Source organism: Blastomyces gilchristii, assembly GCF_000003855.2.
Source record: "Blastomyces gilchristii SLH14081 genomic scaffold supercont1.2, whole genome shotgun sequence".
Lineage (NCBI taxonomy): Eukaryota > Fungi > Ascomycota > Eurotiomycetes > Onygenales > Ajellomycetaceae > Blastomyces > Blastomyces gilchristii.
This window is the reverse complement of record NW_003101681.1, coordinates 5,639,507-5,661,353: the sequence shown is the minus strand read 5'-3', so window position 1 is coordinate 5,661,353 and position 21,847 is coordinate 5,639,507. Positions and strand designations below refer to the sequence as shown.

Sequence of the window (21,847 nt, the reverse complement as noted above, 5' to 3'; positions counted from 1 at the left end):
TTATTTATATCTCACAATAGAAGACTTTGTCAATGATTATATTAATACAGAGTTAATTCTCAAATTCAATAGAAATCTAGTGTTACTGTTCTCAATTTCTTACAGAATCTATTGAATATTGAGATATTAAAACTAGATTTAATATATCTCACTGTGCAGAGATCAAAGACTCAGTCAGATCTTGAGATATACTGAATTTATAGTTGTTAATATGCTGTTGACTTATTCTGTTGACTTATTATCTGCTGATTATGTATTAAATACTGTTACTGAGGTATCTTTTTATATTCTTCTGTCAGAGATGAGCCAGATTGAGAGGAGTAGTACAAGGGTAGGACTTGGCATTGATGTCTAGATACACTGAAGACAGACTGTGAAGGTTACACTTCAGAAGTGTCTGTTGGTTATGTGCTTGATATTATCACTGAGGTATCTTTTTGTATTTTTCTGCCAGGGATGGGCCAGATTAGGAAGGGCGGTACAAGGGTGGGACTTGGCATTGATGTTTTGAAACATCAAAGATGACCAGGGTTTTCACAGAGGTCACTTCTCAGATATCTTCACAATTACAGATCAGGGATCTTCCAAAATCAAGAAGATTGATGCATATGGCTAGGTCTCTTCACCTTACAATTTGTATGGCAATTTGGCCCGGGATTGTGGTGTGGTAGGGGAGAACAGGGGATAATCCCACACAGAAGTTTTGAACAACGTCTGGTTCACATTTGACTGGCTAACTCCACCACCACACGGCGTATGCGGTCGGCGATGGGGTCAAAATGCTCGTATGATTGAGGGCTTTTCGATGGGCCTAACGGCGGGTTCTTATTCGAAAAATCGAGCGAGTTCGTGATGGAGCGGTGGTATAAAGATGTCTTATAATTGACAATGAACTTTGTCAGTGATCTTATCAATAACTTCTTTTTCAGAGTATTTCATAAGTATTGGCAGAGATCTGTGTAAGGTTCATAGTCTTATAAATATCATCTTCATGAATTCTATTATTATTACAGAATATTAAACTTCTGTTTTAAGCATTCAATAAGATGGCTTATTCAGATAGTCAGACAAGTTCTAGTATAAGATTATAGTCAAGATTATTAACTTCATATGTATAGATATCTTCATATTAATGTTCTCTGACATCTATGTTTAGTTTCATTATGTAGCACATGTGAATGTCTTTTGAATTATCAAATTCTATAAGAAGTCAGAGTTTTAATAAGAAGATACACTGAAGGTTATAATATCTTATGACTGAAGATTTAATCATTGCATAATGACATAGATAATTGTCTATCATGACCTTTCTATTATATATGTTATCTATCACAGTAGATACAAGAATTATATTCATTGTTATTTTCTCTTCAAATTATCATTATTCAATCTCTTTCAGCTTCTGCTTGTGAATTTGAACAGAAGCTAATCTTTTCCCTATTTCATTGAGATATTCTTATAGTTATCTTTCAAATCTTTCTCTAATGTAACATGATTGTTGTGGACAGACACTGATTCATTATTTGAGTAAGAAGACACTGATCTTTCTCTTGAGTGAGAAGGTATATAGACTGATTAGTAGTTGAAAGTAATGTGTTCTGATCAGTTACAATTAATACACATCTCTCATTAATATCAGTTAGTGACTTCTTCAGAAGTGATCTCAGAAACTTGAAAGCCTGTTCAGACTGTAAAGACTCTTGCTTATATATAGATATTTAAGTCTACTTAGTTCATGATATCTGCATCATTGTTGTTATTTCTCAGCACAGATGTATGAGTGACTGAGATGTAATATCTTCTATCACTGTTCTGTATACTCTTAAGCTTTATAAGATGATCATTCAATATCTGAAGTTATACACAGAAATCTTCATAAGTCTGGTCTTCATCTATACTTATAAGAGTCTGTAAGAGTTTGAAAGTTAATATCTTCTTAAGCACACTGATCTTTATTTGATTCTTCTAAGATTGATCACCTACTTCTAGAATCTTAATGTTGAAGTCAGAGATGAATGTTGTAAGAGAAGTATTTCTCTGTCAGATACTCTGTAATCAATCTAATACTTTCTGTTATATAACAGTGTCTTGACACAGAATATCAAGATATTTGATGATATTATCAGATGTTTGCAATGCTGATTTACATACTTTTATTCATGAATAAAACTTCTGTTTCATGTGATTTTTCAATTATTTATTGATATATCAATCTTGATTAATTATCAAACTGATGACATCTTCATCTACACTTAGTTTCATAAGCATTTTCAGTCTTCATAATGAGTAGAGAGTGAGATCAGAAGCATTAAAATATGTGAGAGCATCTAAGCATTTCTTCAGTGCTTGCATTGTGCTCATATTCAATTCTATCAGTGTTGAAATTGCAGGGATTTCTTGTTAAATTAATTATTGAATTTTCTTATATTAATGTTATTGATTCACATGCATATCAGCTATTTATTATTGTTGTAATTTCAATATTACTCAGAGTCACTGTGATATTACATCTATACTCATGTTTAAGAGTTCTCTCATGTTATCATTAGACATGATTATATTGTTTATCAGATGTATAATATGTGTGAAATCTGAAGAAGTGTAATTATATGAATATCTCATATATCTAGAGTGTCAAAACTCTCAGATCTTTTGCTGATATTCTCTTTAAAAGATCTTGTTACAGAATTAGAGTAACTGATGAGTAGGCTTCTATCTGAGAACTCAGTGTTCACTTAACTGATTGATTATTTTTCTATTTCTTGCATATTATTACATATTCAGATATCTTCTCAATGAGTAATCATTTCTAATAAGGAGACAATGAACATTTTTCAAGTGTAAGAGACCTATGCTGAATAGATCAGTATAATATTTATAGGTCTTATATAACAAAGTGAAAAACATTAGAGAAGAAAAGAAAGAGAAAGTGTGAGAATCAGTGATTGAAGTGAATATTTGTACACATACACGGTGAAGCTTTGGGGTGAAAGAATAGAAATTCCATGAGTTTTTTAACTGAGGATCAGCAACTGAGAATCGGAGCTTTCAGCGGAATCTGTGAAGTGTAATGGAATAGTCTATATAATTGATCGGGCGCAGCCTGCCACAGTTACTATGAACATGCAATATGTCTGAAAAGAATACAATCTTTGATTATACAATTACATATAGTCTGTAATTACTCTGCAGATCAAGACTCATTTCACTATACTTAAGAAGTTCAAATTATCAGCTTATACTCTATAAACTATTATAGACAATAACTTTTCTAAGAGGCCTGCTGTACACAGAACTTGTTTGTTTAAAGAGCTTATTAAAATAATCTTTAAAAGTAAATAATCTGACAGAGCTTTTATTAAATAATTAATTATTATAAGAACTGACTATATACATCTAGAATATGAGATTTCAGATGTTGTATTTTTCAACAGACTGCTTACAGAAGTCAACAGATATTGAGCCTCACTTATTCAGAAATTAAACGAATCAAATTGACAAGAATAATACTCAATTCTTAGAGAATGATTTTATAAGCCTGTGCTGTGATATTTCTTTACAGCTCTCTGCTGTGAATGAAGTAAATACTAATATATCTAGAAATTCTATCAACAACACGCAAGATAAGAATAAGAAAGACAAGAAGAAGAAGAAGATCTCTGAGAACAAGAACAAAGATTTCACTAAGTCAGATAGAAAGGGTAATAATACTACTAAAACATGTTATCATTGTCAAAAGATTGATTACATTCAAATGAATTACTGATTGAAATTTTCTGAAGAACACTTTACTAGCTGCAGTAAGAATAAGAATAAGAATAAGAATGAAACAGGCTCAGTACCAGTTTATAATATTATTAAGCAAGTATTTCATACAATAGAGAGAGTCTATTCTGCTGATCAAACTGACAAAGATACCTGGGTTCTGAACTCTGAATTCAGTGCTCATACTATATCTTATAAGAATCTTGTATTGATAGTACTGCAGAAGATTAATATTATATTAAAGGTGACTGACAGATTAACAGCTCTTACAACAGCTATAGAGAAGATAAATATATCAGTTGAAGAAGTGAATCTGCTGCTGTAGATAGACTGGCCGCCGGAATCATGAATTTCACATTTGATCTCATTTGGTCTGGTCTTATACATTTCTTGGCGTGAATCCCGCTGGGACTGGCTATTAAAAAAACATGTAAAGTGACTATATATCAGATCTTAAAATGAAACTATGACTTGAAAAAAATGAGAAAGTGATTCTATTTGGTCTCATTTAGTCTCATTCTTAGCATAAAGTTACTATTTTTAGACATTTTAAGGTTTTTTTTAGACTATTTTTAATTTTTTAAAAAGTAACACTTTTTGGTAACACTTAAATGAGATTTAAAGTCATTTAAAGCAATAAAAATAATTTAAATTGAGAAGTGAAAATCATGATCTCATTTGAAAAATGTGACAAGAGTAGACAGTAAGTCTCACTGAGACAGTATGAGACTACTATCTAATGTTAAAACCATGTAATGGGATCAGTCGAATTGGTAATGAAACTATCAAAAAATCTGGTCCTGGTCTCAGACACGGTCACACGGTCAGTTTAGCTGTAGAATGTCTGCTATGTTTCCAAGCTGAAGATTAATCTTATGAGTTTTGAAAAGTGTGTATATCAGAGCTATACATATAAGTAACTGATCTACAGAAATACTCATTCAATCTTGCTAATTTCTTCTAACAAGATATTCAGTTTTACTACTAAATTAAGTGATAAGAACATCTACATTCTGAAAAAACAATTAATGATTAAAGACTTGATTCAATTCACAATGTTAAATAATAATTCTGAATCTGTGAAAATTCTATAGTCTACAGAGAAAAAAGATTCTCTGCTAGTATTATTTAATAAGAATATCAAGATTGTTGAACACACAATGTTACAATAACATTAAAAGCTTGATTATCTCAATTCTACAAATATTACTAAATTAATAGCAGATTCATGACTAGAAATAAGAATTAAAAGTGACAGAGCTTTGTCATTCTGCAAGATCTGTGTACAGATAAAAATGACATATTCAACATTTACATTAATGACAAGAACTGTTAAACCTGCAATGAGATTCTTCATGAACCTTGCAGATGACAGTTATATACTATATAACGAAGTCAATCTCTCTACTCAGAGAGAAGCTAATTATTAAATAAGTATTATGAATAATGCTACATACTACAGATGAATTATTTTTATGATGTCAAAGAGTGAGATCACTGTGCATTTGATGATCTTTATTGATGAAATTGAGGTCACTACTTAACATTAAATTGAGACTTTATACTGAGATGATGAAGATGAATTTAAAACTGATGAATTAAAGATCTACTGCTAGCAGAAAGAAATCACATATAAGTAGACTGACTATGTGACCGTGTCTGAGACTAGGACCAGATTTTTTAGTAATCTCATTACTAATTTGACTGATTTCATTACACAGTTTTAACATTAGATAGTAGTCTTATACTGTTTCAGTGAAACTTACTGTCTACTCTTATTATATTTTTCAAATGAGATCATGATTTTCACTTCTTATTTTACATTATTTTCATTGCTTTAAATGACTTTAAATCTCATTTGAGTGTTATCAAAAAGTGTTACTTTTTAAAAAATTAAAAATACTCTAAAAAAAACCTTAAAATGTCTAAAAATAGTAACTTTATGCCAAGAATGAGACTAAATGAAATCAAATGAGATCACTTTCTCATTTTTTCAAGTTATGATTTCATTTTAAGATCTGATATATAGTCACTTTGTATGTTTTTTTAATGACTAGTCCCAGCAGAATTCATGCTAAGAAATGTATAAGATCAGATTAAATAGAATTAAACATGAAATTCATAGTCTCAGTGATCAGTCTACATATGAGATTACTACATCTGATACATCACAGTTCAACAGCTCTGTAGAATGTGTTAATTGTATTATAGATGAAAAGATAAGAAGCTTACTATTTAACAGCAGACTTGTAAGAGAGCTTTGAGATGAAGCTATTGAAGTCACAGTCATAATAATCAATACATTCTCAACATCAACAAAGATTTACAGATGCTAGAAAGAAATCTTCTTATCTTCTTTTAAAGCTTGAATAGGTGTTCAACCTTCTGCTCATTGAATACGCAGATGAGAATGCAAAGTGTATAAGAAGAATCTGAAAATTATCAGTAAGCTTGTAAATAGAACTGACAGTAAGAAATGATGATTAATTGAATATTAAGAATTGCATTAATATCATATCTAAGACTCTGTAATCTGAAAACTTGAGATTATAAGAGATATTGTTTTTAATGAAGAATTGACAATGAAAGAAGCATCAGCAAATGTCATTAGATTATTATTATTATTATTATTATTCTTTCATTATACTTATATACAAGTAGAGCTTATGATGAGTTCTTGTATAATGTTAAATATAGGTCAAGTATTGATTATACAGGAGAAAATACAGGTGTTGAGATCACGCCAAGATAACAAGAACATAGGAAAATATAAAGAAGTGACAATTAGATACATGTGATAATAACTTCCCAGCTCAGAAACATAGAGCAATTCATTGAAGTGATTTATACACCTCTGCATTTATTAGAAACCTGAGATGCTTAAGTTCCGGATTTAATATATTCTCTGCGGGTTTCGAACTCACACACCTTGGTTTCCCATGCCAAGGCGCTACCAGGTGGCCGCATTAACCATTCGGCCACCGGGGGTAAAATGTCATTAGAGAAGTAGTTAAACTGTCAAAGAAATTGAATGTTCTTAACATCATGAAGAGGTGATAATACTGCCTTCTAAGAAGACTTATAAAGAATAAATCAGATGTTTTGAATATAATTGCTAATGAGAACTTAGAGAGTGCAATTGATTCAATCTATCTTCTAGATAATAAGACACAGCTTGTTATGAATAAAGAGTCTGAAGACTCTGTTAATAAGAATGATTCTGTTCTAAGTGTTTTAACAGACTGATCAACTACACTGATAAAAGCCAAGAGAAGTTCAGACTGAGACTATTGACATGAGACAATGAAAAAGAAGATTAAGATATTTGAACAGAAGAAGATATATATTGTTGTTAAAAAAGCTCTGAAAATGAATATTCTTACAGATAAATAAGTATATAATCAGAAATTCAATAATAAGAAAGAAATTATCTGCTTTAGAGCTCACTGAGTGATTAGAGAGTTCTTATAATAGCAGAGTATTCATTATATAAGATTATATACTGCAGTGATATCAGAGTCTATATCACATAGTCTATTCACTATATCAACTGTCAAAGAATGAAAGATTAAATTGATTAACTATATATCTGCATTTTTGAATGACATATTATCTCAGAATGAGATAATCTATATATAACTGCTCACAGATGTTAAGCACAGCAGAGAAGACTTAATGAAACTACTCTATCAGAGTCTATATAAAATGAAGCAAGTTATAAGAGTATAATATTTCCTCGCAACAGAGCATCTGACTATATTGAGATTCAAGATATCATCTTATGATGATGAATTTCTATATCACTCTGTTTACAAGATCTATCTGACATTGTCTGTTAATAATTGTCAGGTGATGAAATCTCAAGAACAGTAATTAGACTGAGTATTAAAAGAGATTATAAAAAGATTTAAGACAAAGAATGTTAAAGAAATCAAGTTATATCTTGAAATGAAGATTAAATATCAGAGAAATAGTGATCTAGCAGTTATACAGAGCTGTTATATTGAGGAGATTCTTGAAGATTTCAGCATGAATAAGATGAATTCTGCAGAGATCTCAATAACAGCAGATATATAACTGAAATTTTCACCTGATGAGAATGATGAATTGAATGATAATTTCACTCATATGAGATATTATCAAGAGCTGAGATCATTGCAGTATTTAATCTCAAGTAGCAGATCAGATCTGATGTTTACAGTTAACTATCTCTCATGTTTTAACTCACATCTGTACAGAACATATTGAGCAGTGTTGAAGCATGTTCTACATTATGTTAAGAAGATGAAAAATCACAGCATATTATACAGAAAGAAGATTAGTGATAAGAGTCTGAGTTCTGTAATATACTGTGATTCAGACTGAGCGGAGGTGAATTCTCAATATAAATCAACTACTAACTATGTTATATTGATTAATGAGTTACTGATCTTATAATAATTATAAAGACAGACATCTATCATTAAATTAATCACAGAAGTTAAGTATATTACAGCTAGTGAGATAGCTTGTAAAGTAATCTGATTGAATAATATGTTATATGATACTGAGTTAATAAATGATGAGAAAGTGAAAATATACTTGTATCTATAAGTTGATAATAAGAGAGCAATCAATCTAGCAAAGAGGGAATTCTTAACATGAAGATTATATTATATTAAGATTAGATATTATATTCTTTACAATTTGATTGAAAAACAGAAAATCATGATGAAATATGTTAATTCTACAGTGAATATAGCTGATAGACTCATCAAGTCACTGATAAAGCCTGTGTTTAAAGATTTTATCAAAAGAATTAATTTGAAAGAGATTAGAAAAGAATGATTGAATGATAATAATAATACAGTAAATTAATGAATTTTACATGTATTTCTTAATTTTTATAGTTATTGCTGTATAGACATCTTTTCTAATGAGAAAATCAGAGTCTGATTAATATAATTAATTATTATTATGTTTTTAAAAGAATTCAGAATAAGAGAAGGCTCTGAATAACAGCTTATTATATCATAGTATAGTAAGATTAAGTGTTGATAATTACTACATCTATTCTAGTCACGTGCTACTTCAACTCTATTTAGTATAACTTATATAGATAGAGTACACATAATACAATAATATTATTCTTCAAGAATTATCAAATTCTGATTATATAAGTAATTATAGAATGAACTGAATGAGACTGAATTTAATCTTCAGTCTCAGTTAGACTGACTGTCAGAACTATGAATTTCATATATAATCTCATTTAGTTTAATCTCATACATTTCTTGACATGAATTCTGCTGAGACTAGTTATTAAAAAAACATGCAAAGTAACTATATATCAGATCTTAAAATGAGATTATAACTTAGAAAAAATAAGAAAGTAATCTTATTTAATTTCATTTAGTTTTATTATTGATATAAAGTTACTATTTTTAGATATTTTAAGGTTTTTTTTAGATTATTTTTAATTTTTTAGAAAGTAACACTTTTTGATAACACTTAAATAAGATTTAAAGTTATTTAAAGCAATAAAAATAATTTAAATTGAGAAGTGAAAATTATAATCTTATTTGAAAAATTTAATAAGAGTAGATAGTAAGTCTCACTGAGACAGTATAAAACTACTATCTAATGTTAAAACTGTGTAATGAGATTAGATGAATTAATAGTAAGATTATTAAATATTCTAGTTCTGATCTCAGACACAGTTATACAATCAGTCTAGTCTAAGTCTTATTTTAATTTCGAAAGAATGATTATCTTTCACTGTTTATTCTGAGAAATTACTCTTATTTCACTGTTCTTGAATTAAATCTGATTATTTTTCACATCATTTCTTTCAGAAATAGTTCATTTTCAGATTTTTTTGATGCTCAGTTCTGATGGGACTCACACCAAGAAATGTATGAGACCAGACCAAATGGAATCAAATGTGAAATTCATGGTCCCGGCGGCCAGTCTACTTCTGATTATAAATGTTGTGATTTAAAGATTGCTTAAGCCAGCGTATAATTACGGGTGTACGCCGGCTTCTTATATACGTTATACTAAATTAATTAGTGGCCGCTAGGGCCTCTTCACATTTGTAAGTGTATTCAGAAGCGGGCGCATTATTATCCAGCGGTCGTACATTCTTCTGAACCACATCCTCCCCCACCAGATCCAGTCACGCCCACGTGACCATGATGTAAGCCCTAGCTTCATGCGGATTAGCGCGCCGCTAATGTTCGCGATTGTACAGCCTATCCCTGATTTGGCTAGTGTCCCGCTTACGCCCTCACAAAGAAGCTTTCACTATATTACACTCCCTCATCCACTAACTTTTCCATCCTCCAATCATCATCCCTGTCATCGTCATCATCGAACGCCACCATCTCATACAAGGTGCCTGTTTCCCCCTCCTCCTGTTCGATGCTTTCTATCTGTTTATCTATCACATCGTACGCGTTCCTGGCAATGGCCCCCCGTTCCCAAAACAAGTGTCATTGTAGTGACCATACCAGGCAGTTCGTTGGCAGTAAGTGGAACGCGTTGTGGAACATGGCCAGGACTTGTTTTTCTTCTAATGATCGCCAGAACATATTACCATGGATGGCACACCTTCTCCACCTCCTCATACACCCTCGACCCTTCCTTTTCCCAGCGGGCATCTGATTGTGTTTTCTGACATGATTTTCGCGTGGATGCAGATGCAGATTTGTTTGTTTTTTATTTGTGTAGAATCTTCACGCGTTGTCAGATCCGCATCCGCTGATGATAGTGAACACCCCAATGTTGAATCATTGGTCAAGAACTTGGAGGACGTGATAATGGAGGAATTGCCCGTGCCATGTGTGACCAGGTCTCCCGTGTCCCCCCCTGCCCCTTCTGCCACTGTTTCTCCCTCTGCCACTCCCCTCAAATCTCCTACACTTGCCCCTGCATCCGGTTCTCCCGCTCCCGCTACTCCTGCCCCTGCTACCCCCGCCCCTGCTACCCCCGCCCCCGCTACCCCTGCTCCCCCTGCCTCTGCCACTTCTGCTGCTGTTACTAGCTCTCCTCATTTCAAGGAGATGTTGCATAGGCTTGGTGAACCACGTTTCCCAGCGTGTACGCTCCCGTCCTTTTTGCCGACCTCTAGAACCATTTATTAAGTTGCGTAAGACCCGTCCCTCTGGTTCTTCCAATGCGTATGTTCCCAGAGGGTGTGATTTGAGTATTTTATAGGGCTCAAACCACCTAGGTTGAAACTTCTCAGAACCCTCATTGCGTACAAGAACTCACATTCCCATCTTGAGACTTGATTTCTTAACTAGTGAGTCTTGTATTCTTTTCAATTGAATTGCTCAGTTCAGGAGTAACTTATTAGCTTTTGCACATGCATGGCTGGAGCACTTTCAATCTTGAGTTCATGTCTGTGATTGTTACTTTCTTCTTCACCTTTTTCAAAGCATTCTTCAGGATGCGCGGATGCAATTCATATAACAGATAGAATAATAAACACTTGAAGACTGCATGCTGCTGAATTCATGTGACTAATAGTATCTGTTTGAGATATTTGTCTTATAATCTCATAGGCTTGCTCACTAGATATTTCATCAGTATATTACTCAGAATTTCATTCAAGTATTTTATCTTTCTATTTATCTATAGATAATATAATGTTATTCTATAATATTTTATCTATAACTGTTTAATGAAATGTCTTACTACTTCTTCTACAAGATTTACATTATTATTAGTTAGAATTTTATATAATATTCTATAGTTAATATAAATCTTATTATATAAGAACTTTATTACTATCTTCTCAGTTATCTCTGAAACTGCTTTTACTATTAATTAATCAGTAGTGTAGTTAATAGCAGTGATTATTCAATGATTTTTATTCAGTATTTATAATAATATATCTATGAGATTCATCTCTTATTACTTAAACAGCTATATTATATATTTATATAGAAGTAGTTGACTTGTGAAGAGAGAATCTAATATTATCTAATATTATACTTTCTTACATTCTAATTCTTTCTTAAATTCTTTTACAATCTGATAATTCAGATACTTATAAGTATATATCTAAATATTCTCAGTTATACTTAGTCAGTATACTTTTAATTTAAGTATACTTATAAGTTCTGTAAGAGGTCTACGCTGAATAGATCAGTATAATATATAGGTCTTATATAATAAAGAGAAAAACATTAGAGAAGGAAAGAAAGAGAAAGTACGAAAATCAGTAATTAGAGTGAATATTTATACACATACACAGTGATATACACAGTGAAACTTCAGAGTGAAAGAATAGAGCTTTTCATACATAGTGAAGCTTCAGAGTGAAAGAATAGAGATTTCATAGATTTTCAGTCAAGAATCAGCAACTGAGAATCAAAGTAGTAGAAATCTGTAAAGTGTAATAGAATAGTCTATATAATTGATCAGGCACAGCTCATCACATTAGTCTCTTCTCTCTTTCTTAATTATACATAGCTCTTATCAGTCAAGAGCTGCAGTCTCAGATAACACAGAACTCAGAGTTCAGATCAGATAATTATAGTTAACTTATATTATAAAATATTACCAGCTATAGCTGTGAGATCTCTTATCAAGAATATCTTCAATCTCTTATTCAAGTTCATTATCTTCTTCTATAATCCCTGGCAGCTGTCAGTCAGAAGTCAGTTGAAAAGAGAATGAATTAATAATAGTATAGTGAAGCAAGCTTGTATAAAAGATATCATGAATTTCTGATAATATATCAAGATAGTAATTATAACTGTCTAGAATTTCTATCACTTTATACTTTGTGTGATGAGATTTCAGTATATGAGATGAGTGTGTAATCAATATATTCTTAAGATTCAATTATATCAGATCTTCTATCTTATATTACTCAGTGAAGTTTTAATGAATATTAGTTTAATCTTCTTGATTCTGTTTAGCACTTGTCATGAAGACTTCTACTCAATCACAGATATATCAGAGTTTCATTACTATATTATTCATGATCTAAATTGAACTGTGAAGATTCAGTGTGAAATATGTAATCTCTGGAAGATTCAGTACTTTCATATGATATTCATGTATAAGAAAGAATATGCTTACATCTGTTGAGACAGCATCTCAGTCATTGATAGTAACTTCAGTGTGTAGAAGAAGATCATATCAATTGTCTTATAAGTGATTGTAGAACTTATAAAGATAATTCTTTACAGTCTGAATTATCTGTTCTGATGCATCATCAGTCTCAGAGTGATAGACAGTTATTATTATTATTATTATTCTTCAATTATAGATGTATGCAGTCAGAGACTATGACATCTATCTGAGAACTTTTAGTTCTCAGGGTTTTTCCTATATCTGTAAAGTTTAACTATTATACATTCATCAATTTCAGATATGCAAAATCAGAAAATTCCAGCTCAGAATATAAAAACTGTTTACAAATTGCAGTGTTTTAACATCTTCTGATACTTTGAAATCATTTGACAATGTCATGACAAAGGAAAAGAGAACACAGTCTTAAAGATAGACACATTAAATAGATAGACAGAAAGAAATTAAAAGGAAAAGATAAAGTAAAGAAAGACTGTAGCAAAACAAATTATTAAAAGATAGTATATAGCTGTTTTAACAGACTATATCTGGTTGATTTTCTCCTCTTCATATTCAGATAATTCTGAATTTAGCCATTTTCTTGTAGCTGCTTGAGTTTCTGATAGAAAGTCTATTAAGTATTTAATTCCTGTCTCAGTTGAGAATAAGAATCTCATATTTAATTGATTTAGATCATACTTCTCTTTCAATCTGGCTCTGAGACTATTGTATAATGCACAGTGTATTATAATATGCTCAGAATTCTCATTTGTATTGCAGAATGAGCATTCTATTGAGTCAAATCTATCATCAAATCTTTGTATATAAGATTTGAAATAGCCATGTTCTAGTTTCAGCTGTATTATAGATGAGAATATTTTCTTTTTACATTTAATTGAACAAGATTTTCACTTGGGTTTTGTTTCAAATCTTGAATAATGTATACTCTTCTTTTATTTCTGCCAGCTTTCATTTCACTTGTCTAAACAAGATTCTTTTATTTTTCTCTTTATAAAAGATCAGAACACAATTTTTTGAATAGATCTGCTTAATTCTGCACCCTTTTTTGCAGCTAAATCAGTCAATTTATTGCCATGAATATTCATATGAGTAGGAACTCAGTGCAGATGAATTATCAGCTTTGATATTCTTCTCTTTTGAATTTTCAAAACAGAGTTTAAGATCAGTTCAAGATTCATTTGACTATTATAAATCTGACTATTTCTAAGTCTTTTTAAAGCAGCTTGACTATCAGAGAATATCCATGTCTCTTTCAAACAATTTTCTCTTTTATGAGATTTTATTTCAATGAGTTTGAAAGCTTTCACTATTACAAATAGTTCAGCATCAAAGACTTCAGATTCACAGCCTAGATTTCAGAAATCTGAGATAAAATTGATATTATCTTCAGTATAAGCAATGTCTGCACTTAATCTATTCAAGTTCTCATTTTTTATGGCATCTGAATAAATCAGAATAGAGTCTTTTATATTGATTGTAGAAATTCTCTTCAAATACTGTTCATATTCTTTCTCTTTTAATAGTTTACTTATTTGTAAGTCTATAAGAGATTCAAGCTTTTCTCTTCAGAGAGATAACTTCTCATGATCAACTTTTTCAACATTTAAAGAAGAAAATTGATTTTTAATCAGAGAGTATAGTCTGTACAGTTGAGAAGACATTTTCTTTGAAGAATTATTTTCATTTCAATCAAGAAATCTATTTCAATTCAGTTCATTTCCAGAGTTAATTGATGAAAATGAAGAAGAGACTCTTTCTCTGATTATATGATTTAAGCTTATCTTTACAACTCTCAGAGCATAGTTTATACAGATCTTTTCAAATCTAATAGTAGAAGAAGGAATTGAAGCTTCAATTTTCATTGCTTTAATAGAAGATGATTTGAATGCTTTCAGAATTCTTCTCAAGGCTCTGTTTTGCAGACTTTGAAAGAGTTCAGTGAAATTCTCTTGATTATTTCATCAAACTTGAACTTCATAATCAGCTACTGATGTAATACAGGCTATATATAACTGTCTCATAGCCTGCAAGAATAGACCTCTCTCTGTATTTAATAGTCTGATTATGTTGTTCAATAGTCTTTCTGCCTTGACAGTTCTTTGTTGAATGTGATATTTAAAATTTAACTTGAAGTTTAATCATACTTCTAATCATTTGACATTTACACTGAGTTTAATCTCTCTATTTAAAAGAGTTAGAGATAGTTCTTTCTCATTGAATGTAGAAAAGAAATGAATTAACTCAGTTTTATTCATATTAAATTAAATTTGATTGATATCTGCTCTAACAAAGATTTTCTTTACAGCTTCTTCAATTACTTTCAAATTCTCTTTGATAGTTTTTGAGCTGTAGACTAGATCAATATTATTCACATAACTCAGAGATCACACTATTCTCATATTTCTATTTTTGAATAGATATACAGTGTATATTGTAAATAAAATGAGTGAGATTGAAGATCTCTGTGATACTTCTATTTTTATCTCAGTCTTGTCTTGTTTCATTTCATTAAAGAAGAGTTGTATACTTCTTTTAGATATAAAACAGTTAACTCATTTTATTAGAGAAAGTGACAGTTTTAATATCTTCAATGTATGAATTAACTTTGACTTTGAAACATGATCAAATGCTTCTTTTATATCAATAAAAACTGCAGTTGAGACCAGATTCTCATGCTTTGCTATTTGAATATCATGAATAACTGAGAGAACAGTGTTAATTACAGAACACTGTTTTCTATCTCTCATTTATTCACTGAATAAAAGAGAATGACTTATAGAGCTTATAAAAGATAGTTGAGTAGTCATTATCTTTTCTAAAACCTTTTCTAGGCAGTTCAATAGAGATATTACTCTATATGACTTAGAAATTGAAGTTTTTCTATTAGGTTTTGCAAGAATCACTTCAGTGACTTCTCTTCAGCATTCAGAATGATATTCATTTTTCTTTTTTTTTTTTTTTTTTTTCAAGAGATTGAAAAAGAGCTCAAAATATTCATTCTTTAACTAGAAATATGTATTTTGAATAATCAAGTGATTAATTGAATCAGGACCTGCAGCAGTTTTAACAGAACTTGAGAAGATAGCTGACTCTAATTCATCTTATGTAAGATCAGGCCATTCTCAGTCATTTTCATCAATGTAGTTGAGAAGTGATATATTCTCTTTCTCTGAATCTGAATCTGAATCTGATGAGTTCTGAAAGAGAATTCTCATAAAAGCTTGATATTTTTCCTCAAAAGAGTTTGCTGTATATGATTCATTCTGAAACTTATATTCTAAGGCTGGAAGTTTTGCTACACTTCTTGTTTTAGTATAGTTAAAAGCTTTAAAAACTTCCTTCTCTTATGCTTCTTCAAGAAATTTATTCCAGCAGTCTGTTTTAGCTCTTTTAATATCTGAAAAATATTCATTTCTGACAGCTTTGAACTCTTTATCAGATATTATATCATTCTTTCAATCTCTTCTAGCAGTAGCTAATTCTTTTCTTTTAGATGAGATATTCTCATTTCATCAAGATTTTGAATACTCAGAATATTTTCTCTTTGAAATATTATCTCTAACACTTGTTAGAATAATAGATGTAATAAGCTTCACTCTATTCTCAAGCATTTCATTTGAGATATCTTGACCAGAATTTCAATATAGCTCATTCTGTCTTTCAGATTTTAACAGTTTTATGCTTTCTTTAACTGCTTTTCAATCAGCTTTTTCAAAGTTTTACTGATTAGAGAGAAGAGGATTTTCACTCATTTGTTTTTCACTCAGTTCAATATTAAATTGAATAATCTCATGACCTGATTCTGATGTCTCATTCAAATTAATAAATCAGTTTATAAGTCTGCTTTTCATTAGATTTTGTGACATGAAGATTAGATCTATAATAGACTTCTGTTTCATGTCTTTTCTAAAGAATGTTTATTGATCAGACTTATTAATCAAATCTATTGAATGTTCAAAGATTCATTCAATCAGATTATCAGCTCTCACTGCTCTCTTGCATTCTGAATTTCATTAGAGATGATGTGCATTGAAATCTCCTGCAATTATAGAGTTTCTTAATGAAGTTATATTCAGAAATTCTCTATCAATTGTTCAGATATTGTTATTTATCTTCAATGACTTTTCATTATAGATATTTATAAGCTGTATAGTATCAAACTCATTTTCTTTATCTATAATATCACTCACCAGAATATCAGAGTCAGACATAATATCAAATCTTAGATTAAATTAATATCTTGATCTCTTTCTTTCATAGATCACTACTCTTGACTTTATCTCAGACTTTTGAGGTAGAAAGTAGTAGTAGCTTGAATGAGAAATGATGTAATTTTGCTCAGCATCAAAATTCGGTTCCTGAAGTAGTATAAAATCAACTTTTTATTCAAATACAATTTGAAGATAAGAATAAATACAATTTGAGTTTCTATTCACATTATTTTGAATAAATATGATTTTTGAAGAGTTTTTAAACTTTTTTTGTTGTTTTTGTTATATATTCATACTAAAAGAGAGTAGAGATAGAGTAGGATCTAGTCACTATCATCAGATAGTAGATTATAACTATTTTGAAAAGTAGGGATCTCAACTGCTTGTATTATATCTAGTTTATCATTAGAGTCATTTCTCAATTCTCTAATCTTAACAGAAGTTTGAGGATTCAAATTCTGTTTACATTTAGCTGAAGAATTGAAGTTTGAAGATTTAGATAGTTAAGAGTTTCTTCTTTTTAAGCTTATAGTTATAAGTCTACTGACTTGACTCTTCTCTTCAGTTCTAGATTGACTTTGAGCTTCATCTTTTCTTCAGTTCTTTTGAGTTCTAGGAGTAAACATACATTCTTTTAAGCTAGATGCATGTTTTTCTTTACAATTAGAGCACTTAAGCAGAGTGTGTTAACATATTTCATCTCTTTTTGAGCATGTTTCACATTTATACTCACTAGTTTTATGTTCTCTGACACAGAATGCATATTTTGAGTCTCTAAAACATGAGATTGCAAAGTATTCATATCTTTGACAGTTTGAATACTGTGTTTGTGCTTTGAGATTCATTCTTGAGTCTTTGTATTCATGAACTCTCATTTTTAAATCTGCTACTCTTACTTCAGAGATCTTTGACTATTTAAGTGTTTTTATATATACTAGAACAGAGACATTTCTCCTGCTTTGTCTGAACTTAATTATATTTAGTCATACAGGCTTCTTTCTCAGTTGAATAGAGTTGTATTCTTTCAATTCATTTTTAAGAAGTAGCATTTCTTCTTCACAGTCAAAAATTTCAACTGAAATATCATAAAGAATGAATTTGTCTCACTTTTCATCTCTTTCAGATAGAATTATTGTCTTTAGTAAAGATTCTACTGCTGACTATCAGAGATTCTCATTCTGAATAAGGAATTCAGTACTGAATTCAGGCATTGTAGTCAGAATAATGAAGTTTTTAAAGAATAATAGCTCAATTAAAGCTATAACTGGTTTTTGAATTTCAATATCAGTCATCAACTGAGAAAAGAACTGCTGATTAATTTCATTTCTGATTCTGAAAATGAGATTTGAGTTTAGCTTGTTTCTTTGCAGAATATTTTGATTTGAGACTTTGAGAATAAGTCTTCTATTTCTGAAGATTTGAAAGTTTTTCTCTTTTTATATTTTCTTTTCTACTTTTCTATGAATAGAGATATGAGCAGTATTCTTCTCAGTTTTCTCAGGATTTTGAGCACATTTTGAGATAGCAGATTTAGAGACAGTAGATTCAGCTGCTTAAGTATATGTTTTCTTCTGATTCAAAGAAGAAGAAGAAGTAGGAAAAAAAGAAGAAGAGTAAGATGAAGAGTCAGTGATTGTACAAGGAATTTTCAATATTTTTTGAACTGTGTTTGAGATTCCAAGTTTGAACTTGATCATCTTCTGTAGTTGTCAAGTCTGAGTATGAAGAATTAATAGAACTTCTTCATTCATCTTACTCAGACACTGCTTTTCAAGAATCTTACTTACTTTTTCAAGTTTCTGTATTTCAAGAACTTGTTGTTTCTCTATTTCTTCTTTCTTTCTTCTCTTCAGAATTTCAATCTCAGGAATAGTATTTGAGAAAGCATCTTTTTTCACATTAACTGAGTGTATTTTTGAACTCATTGTTCTCACTCAATGAAAAGATGATCAGACTGTTTCAATTGAGATATTTCTAAGTCTGTTTTCAATTGAAAAGTTGGTCAAACTGTTTCAAAAGAAGAATAAAAGACTTTTATATATAAAACATCTGATTTTTTTTCACACTAGTTCAGTAACTAGGTTAGATTTTTGAAGAGAATCTAATAAACTAAAATTGATTTTTGAGATAAATTAATAAAATCTTTACAATCTCTTTCTTGGGATACAGTGAGAAAGAGTATGATATCAATTGATAATGAATCAGATAATATGACAGTTTTTGAGAGAAAAACTGACAAAAAATAAATCAATTTTTTGCAGAGAAATTGATTAAAACTATTTAATTTTATTCTAAATCATTCAATTCTTCTCACACAACAAGTGTACAACTCAAATCAGTTAATAAAGAGTGTAAAAAAGAATTAAGTATTAATAAAAGCTCTTCAGCTACTGAAAAAGTAATTCTTATTTAAAAGAATATGAAATTATGACAGAAAACAGCTCTGTTTTTTATTCTTTGTAAGAATATTGTATAAAACTCAGAGAAAAATATCTTACTTTTTCAAGAGAAGTAAAAAACTATTTCTAAGATCTTTTTTTTTTTACATTAACTACTGCAGAAGAATGAGATAGAAACTGCTAAGATATACACTACTATATATTCTCTATCAAGACTTTCTCTCTTCAGAGTCTTGATATTATAGAGAATATAAGTCTGTTTCTATATGATAATATAAATATTGCCAGCAGGATGTAGAGAAACTGGTTATTTATATCATAAAATAGAAGACTTTGTCAATGATTATATCAATATAGAGTTAATTCTCAAATTCAATAGAAATCTAGTGTTGCTGTTCTTAATCTCTTGCAGAATCTATTGAATATTGAGATATTAAAGCTACATTTAATATATCTCACTGTGCAGGGATCAAAGGCTCAGTCAGATCTTGAAATATACTGATTTTATAGTTGTTGATATGCTGTTGACTCATTGTTCACTGATTATGTATTGAATGCTGTTGCCAAGGTATCTTTTTGTATTATTCTGCTGGGGATGGGCCAGATTGAGAGGGGTAGTACAAGGGTGAGACTTGGTGTTGAAGTCTAGATACACTGACAACAGACTGTGAAGGTTGCACTTCAGAAGAGTCCGTTGGTTATGTGCTTGATATTATCACCAAGGTATCTTTTTGTATTTTTCTGCCGGGGATGGGCCAGATTGGGAAGGGCGGTACAAGGGTGAGACTTGGCATTGGTGTTTTGGAACATCAAAGATGGACAGGGTTTTCGCGGAGGTCGCTCCTCGGATATCTCCACAACTACAGGTCAGGGATCTTCCAAAATTGAGAAGATTGGTGCAATATGACTAGGTCTCTTCACCTTACAATTTGTATGGCACTTTGGCCCGGGGTTGTGGTGTGGTAGGGGAGAACAGGGGATAATCCCACACCGGAGTTTCGAACAACGTCCGGTTCACGTTTGGCTGGATAACTCCACCACCACACAGGGTATGCGGTCGGCGATGGGGTCAGAATGCTCGTATGATCGAGGGCTTTTCAATGAATCTATCGGCGGGTTCTTATTCGAAAAATCGAGCGAGTTCGTGGTGGAGCGGTTTGAGAATGTCAGTTGACTTGTTCAGTATTCATCTTATCACAAGATTTCAATATTACATCTTTGCTTAATCAGTTCACAATGATCAGAATATTCTTATAACTCTTACTCTCAGAGAGATCAACAGCAAAGTCAATTACTACATCTTATCAGATTCTATCAGAGATATTAAGTGATTTCAGTAGATCTTTTCTACAGTTCTTTCACAAGATGACAGCAGAACAATAGTTACAGTTTTAAATAAAATATCTGATACTGTTTAATATCTCAGATCAGTAGAACTCTTAAGAGATTATTCAGTACAATTATTCATAATCTGAGTGACTGATTATATATGAATCATGTATCTCTTGCATTATTCAGATGTATAAGAGTTCAGAGTAAGAGACTCAACAATATTTGTGAAATTATAGAGTGATATTATCATCAATTGAACATTCTGAGATATCAGTTCTTATACATAGTTGTGAAGAAAATTAGAATACTTCTTGACATACTGCTTCAGTAAGAGTCTGAAGAAGTTCATCAGTCTGAGCTGCTGCATGTCACAGTTCATTTAGTGTAGAAGAAGTGATGATATCAGTATCAGTATCAGTTTAGAGAGAGAGTGTTCTAATCAGAGAAGTGTGTATAGTGTCATGAGTTATTCTATCTTGATTAATCAATATCTTCAGATCTAAGAGTCAGTGCTCTCAGTTCATTCAACAGATGTCTGTTACATTGAAAGATATATCTTACTCTTATTGTGAGAGAGTATCTATCATCAAGTTCTGACTATTAGATTAGTAGTGTATTATAAAATGAAAGTAGCTTAAGAACTCAGATTATCATATCTATCACTCAGTGAGTTTACAGATTATTGTAAAGTACTTGAGATTCTTATGATCTGTGATTATCTTAAATTCAGAGACACTTCAGAGTTCAGAGTCTTATTCTTCTAGCTAGTGTATAATTATGAGAAGTTTCTTATCATAGATCTTATAGTTGCATTCAGCAGAATTCAGTTTCTTAGACATGAAGATGCATGATTATAAAATATCTTTATTATTATATTGTAATATAGCTCTCTCTGTAACATAGTCAGAGAAGTCAGCTTCAATAACTGTTTTATAATCAGAGTTAAATATCATTAGTAGAGAGATGTTGATGAATATCTTCTTTATCTGAGTGAATACAGCTTCAGTATTCACTGATCACTGAAATACTGAGTTCTTTCTGATGAGTTCTGTA

The 21,847-nt window shown here is 30.8% G+C and overlaps 2 protein-coding genes across 2 annotated transcripts; both read left to right on the top strand.

The window, feature by feature from the left end:
- Window positions 1-3,782: 3,782 nt before the first annotated feature.
- Window positions 3,783-4,072, top strand: BDBG_16404 (uncharacterized protein; the record flags this gene model as incomplete). The annotated part of the gene is made up of 1 exon (XM_031724364.1): window positions 3,783-4,072. A coding segment is annotated over one exon (290 nt), but the record flags the coding sequence as incomplete, so codon positions are not given.
- Window positions 4,073-10,193: 6,121 nt separating this feature from the next.
- Window positions 10,194-11,039, top strand: BDBG_01524 (uncharacterized protein; the record flags this gene model as incomplete). The annotated part of the gene is made up of 3 exons (XM_002628570.2): window positions 10,194-10,273; window positions 10,333-10,845; window positions 10,963-11,039. Exons 1-3 carry the CDS (start codon window positions 10,213-10,215, stop codon window positions 11,037-11,039), a joined length of 651 nt encoding a protein of 216 aa, XP_002628616.2. The 5' UTR covers window positions 10,194-10,212.
- Window positions 11,040-21,847: the final 10,808 nt, after the last annotated feature.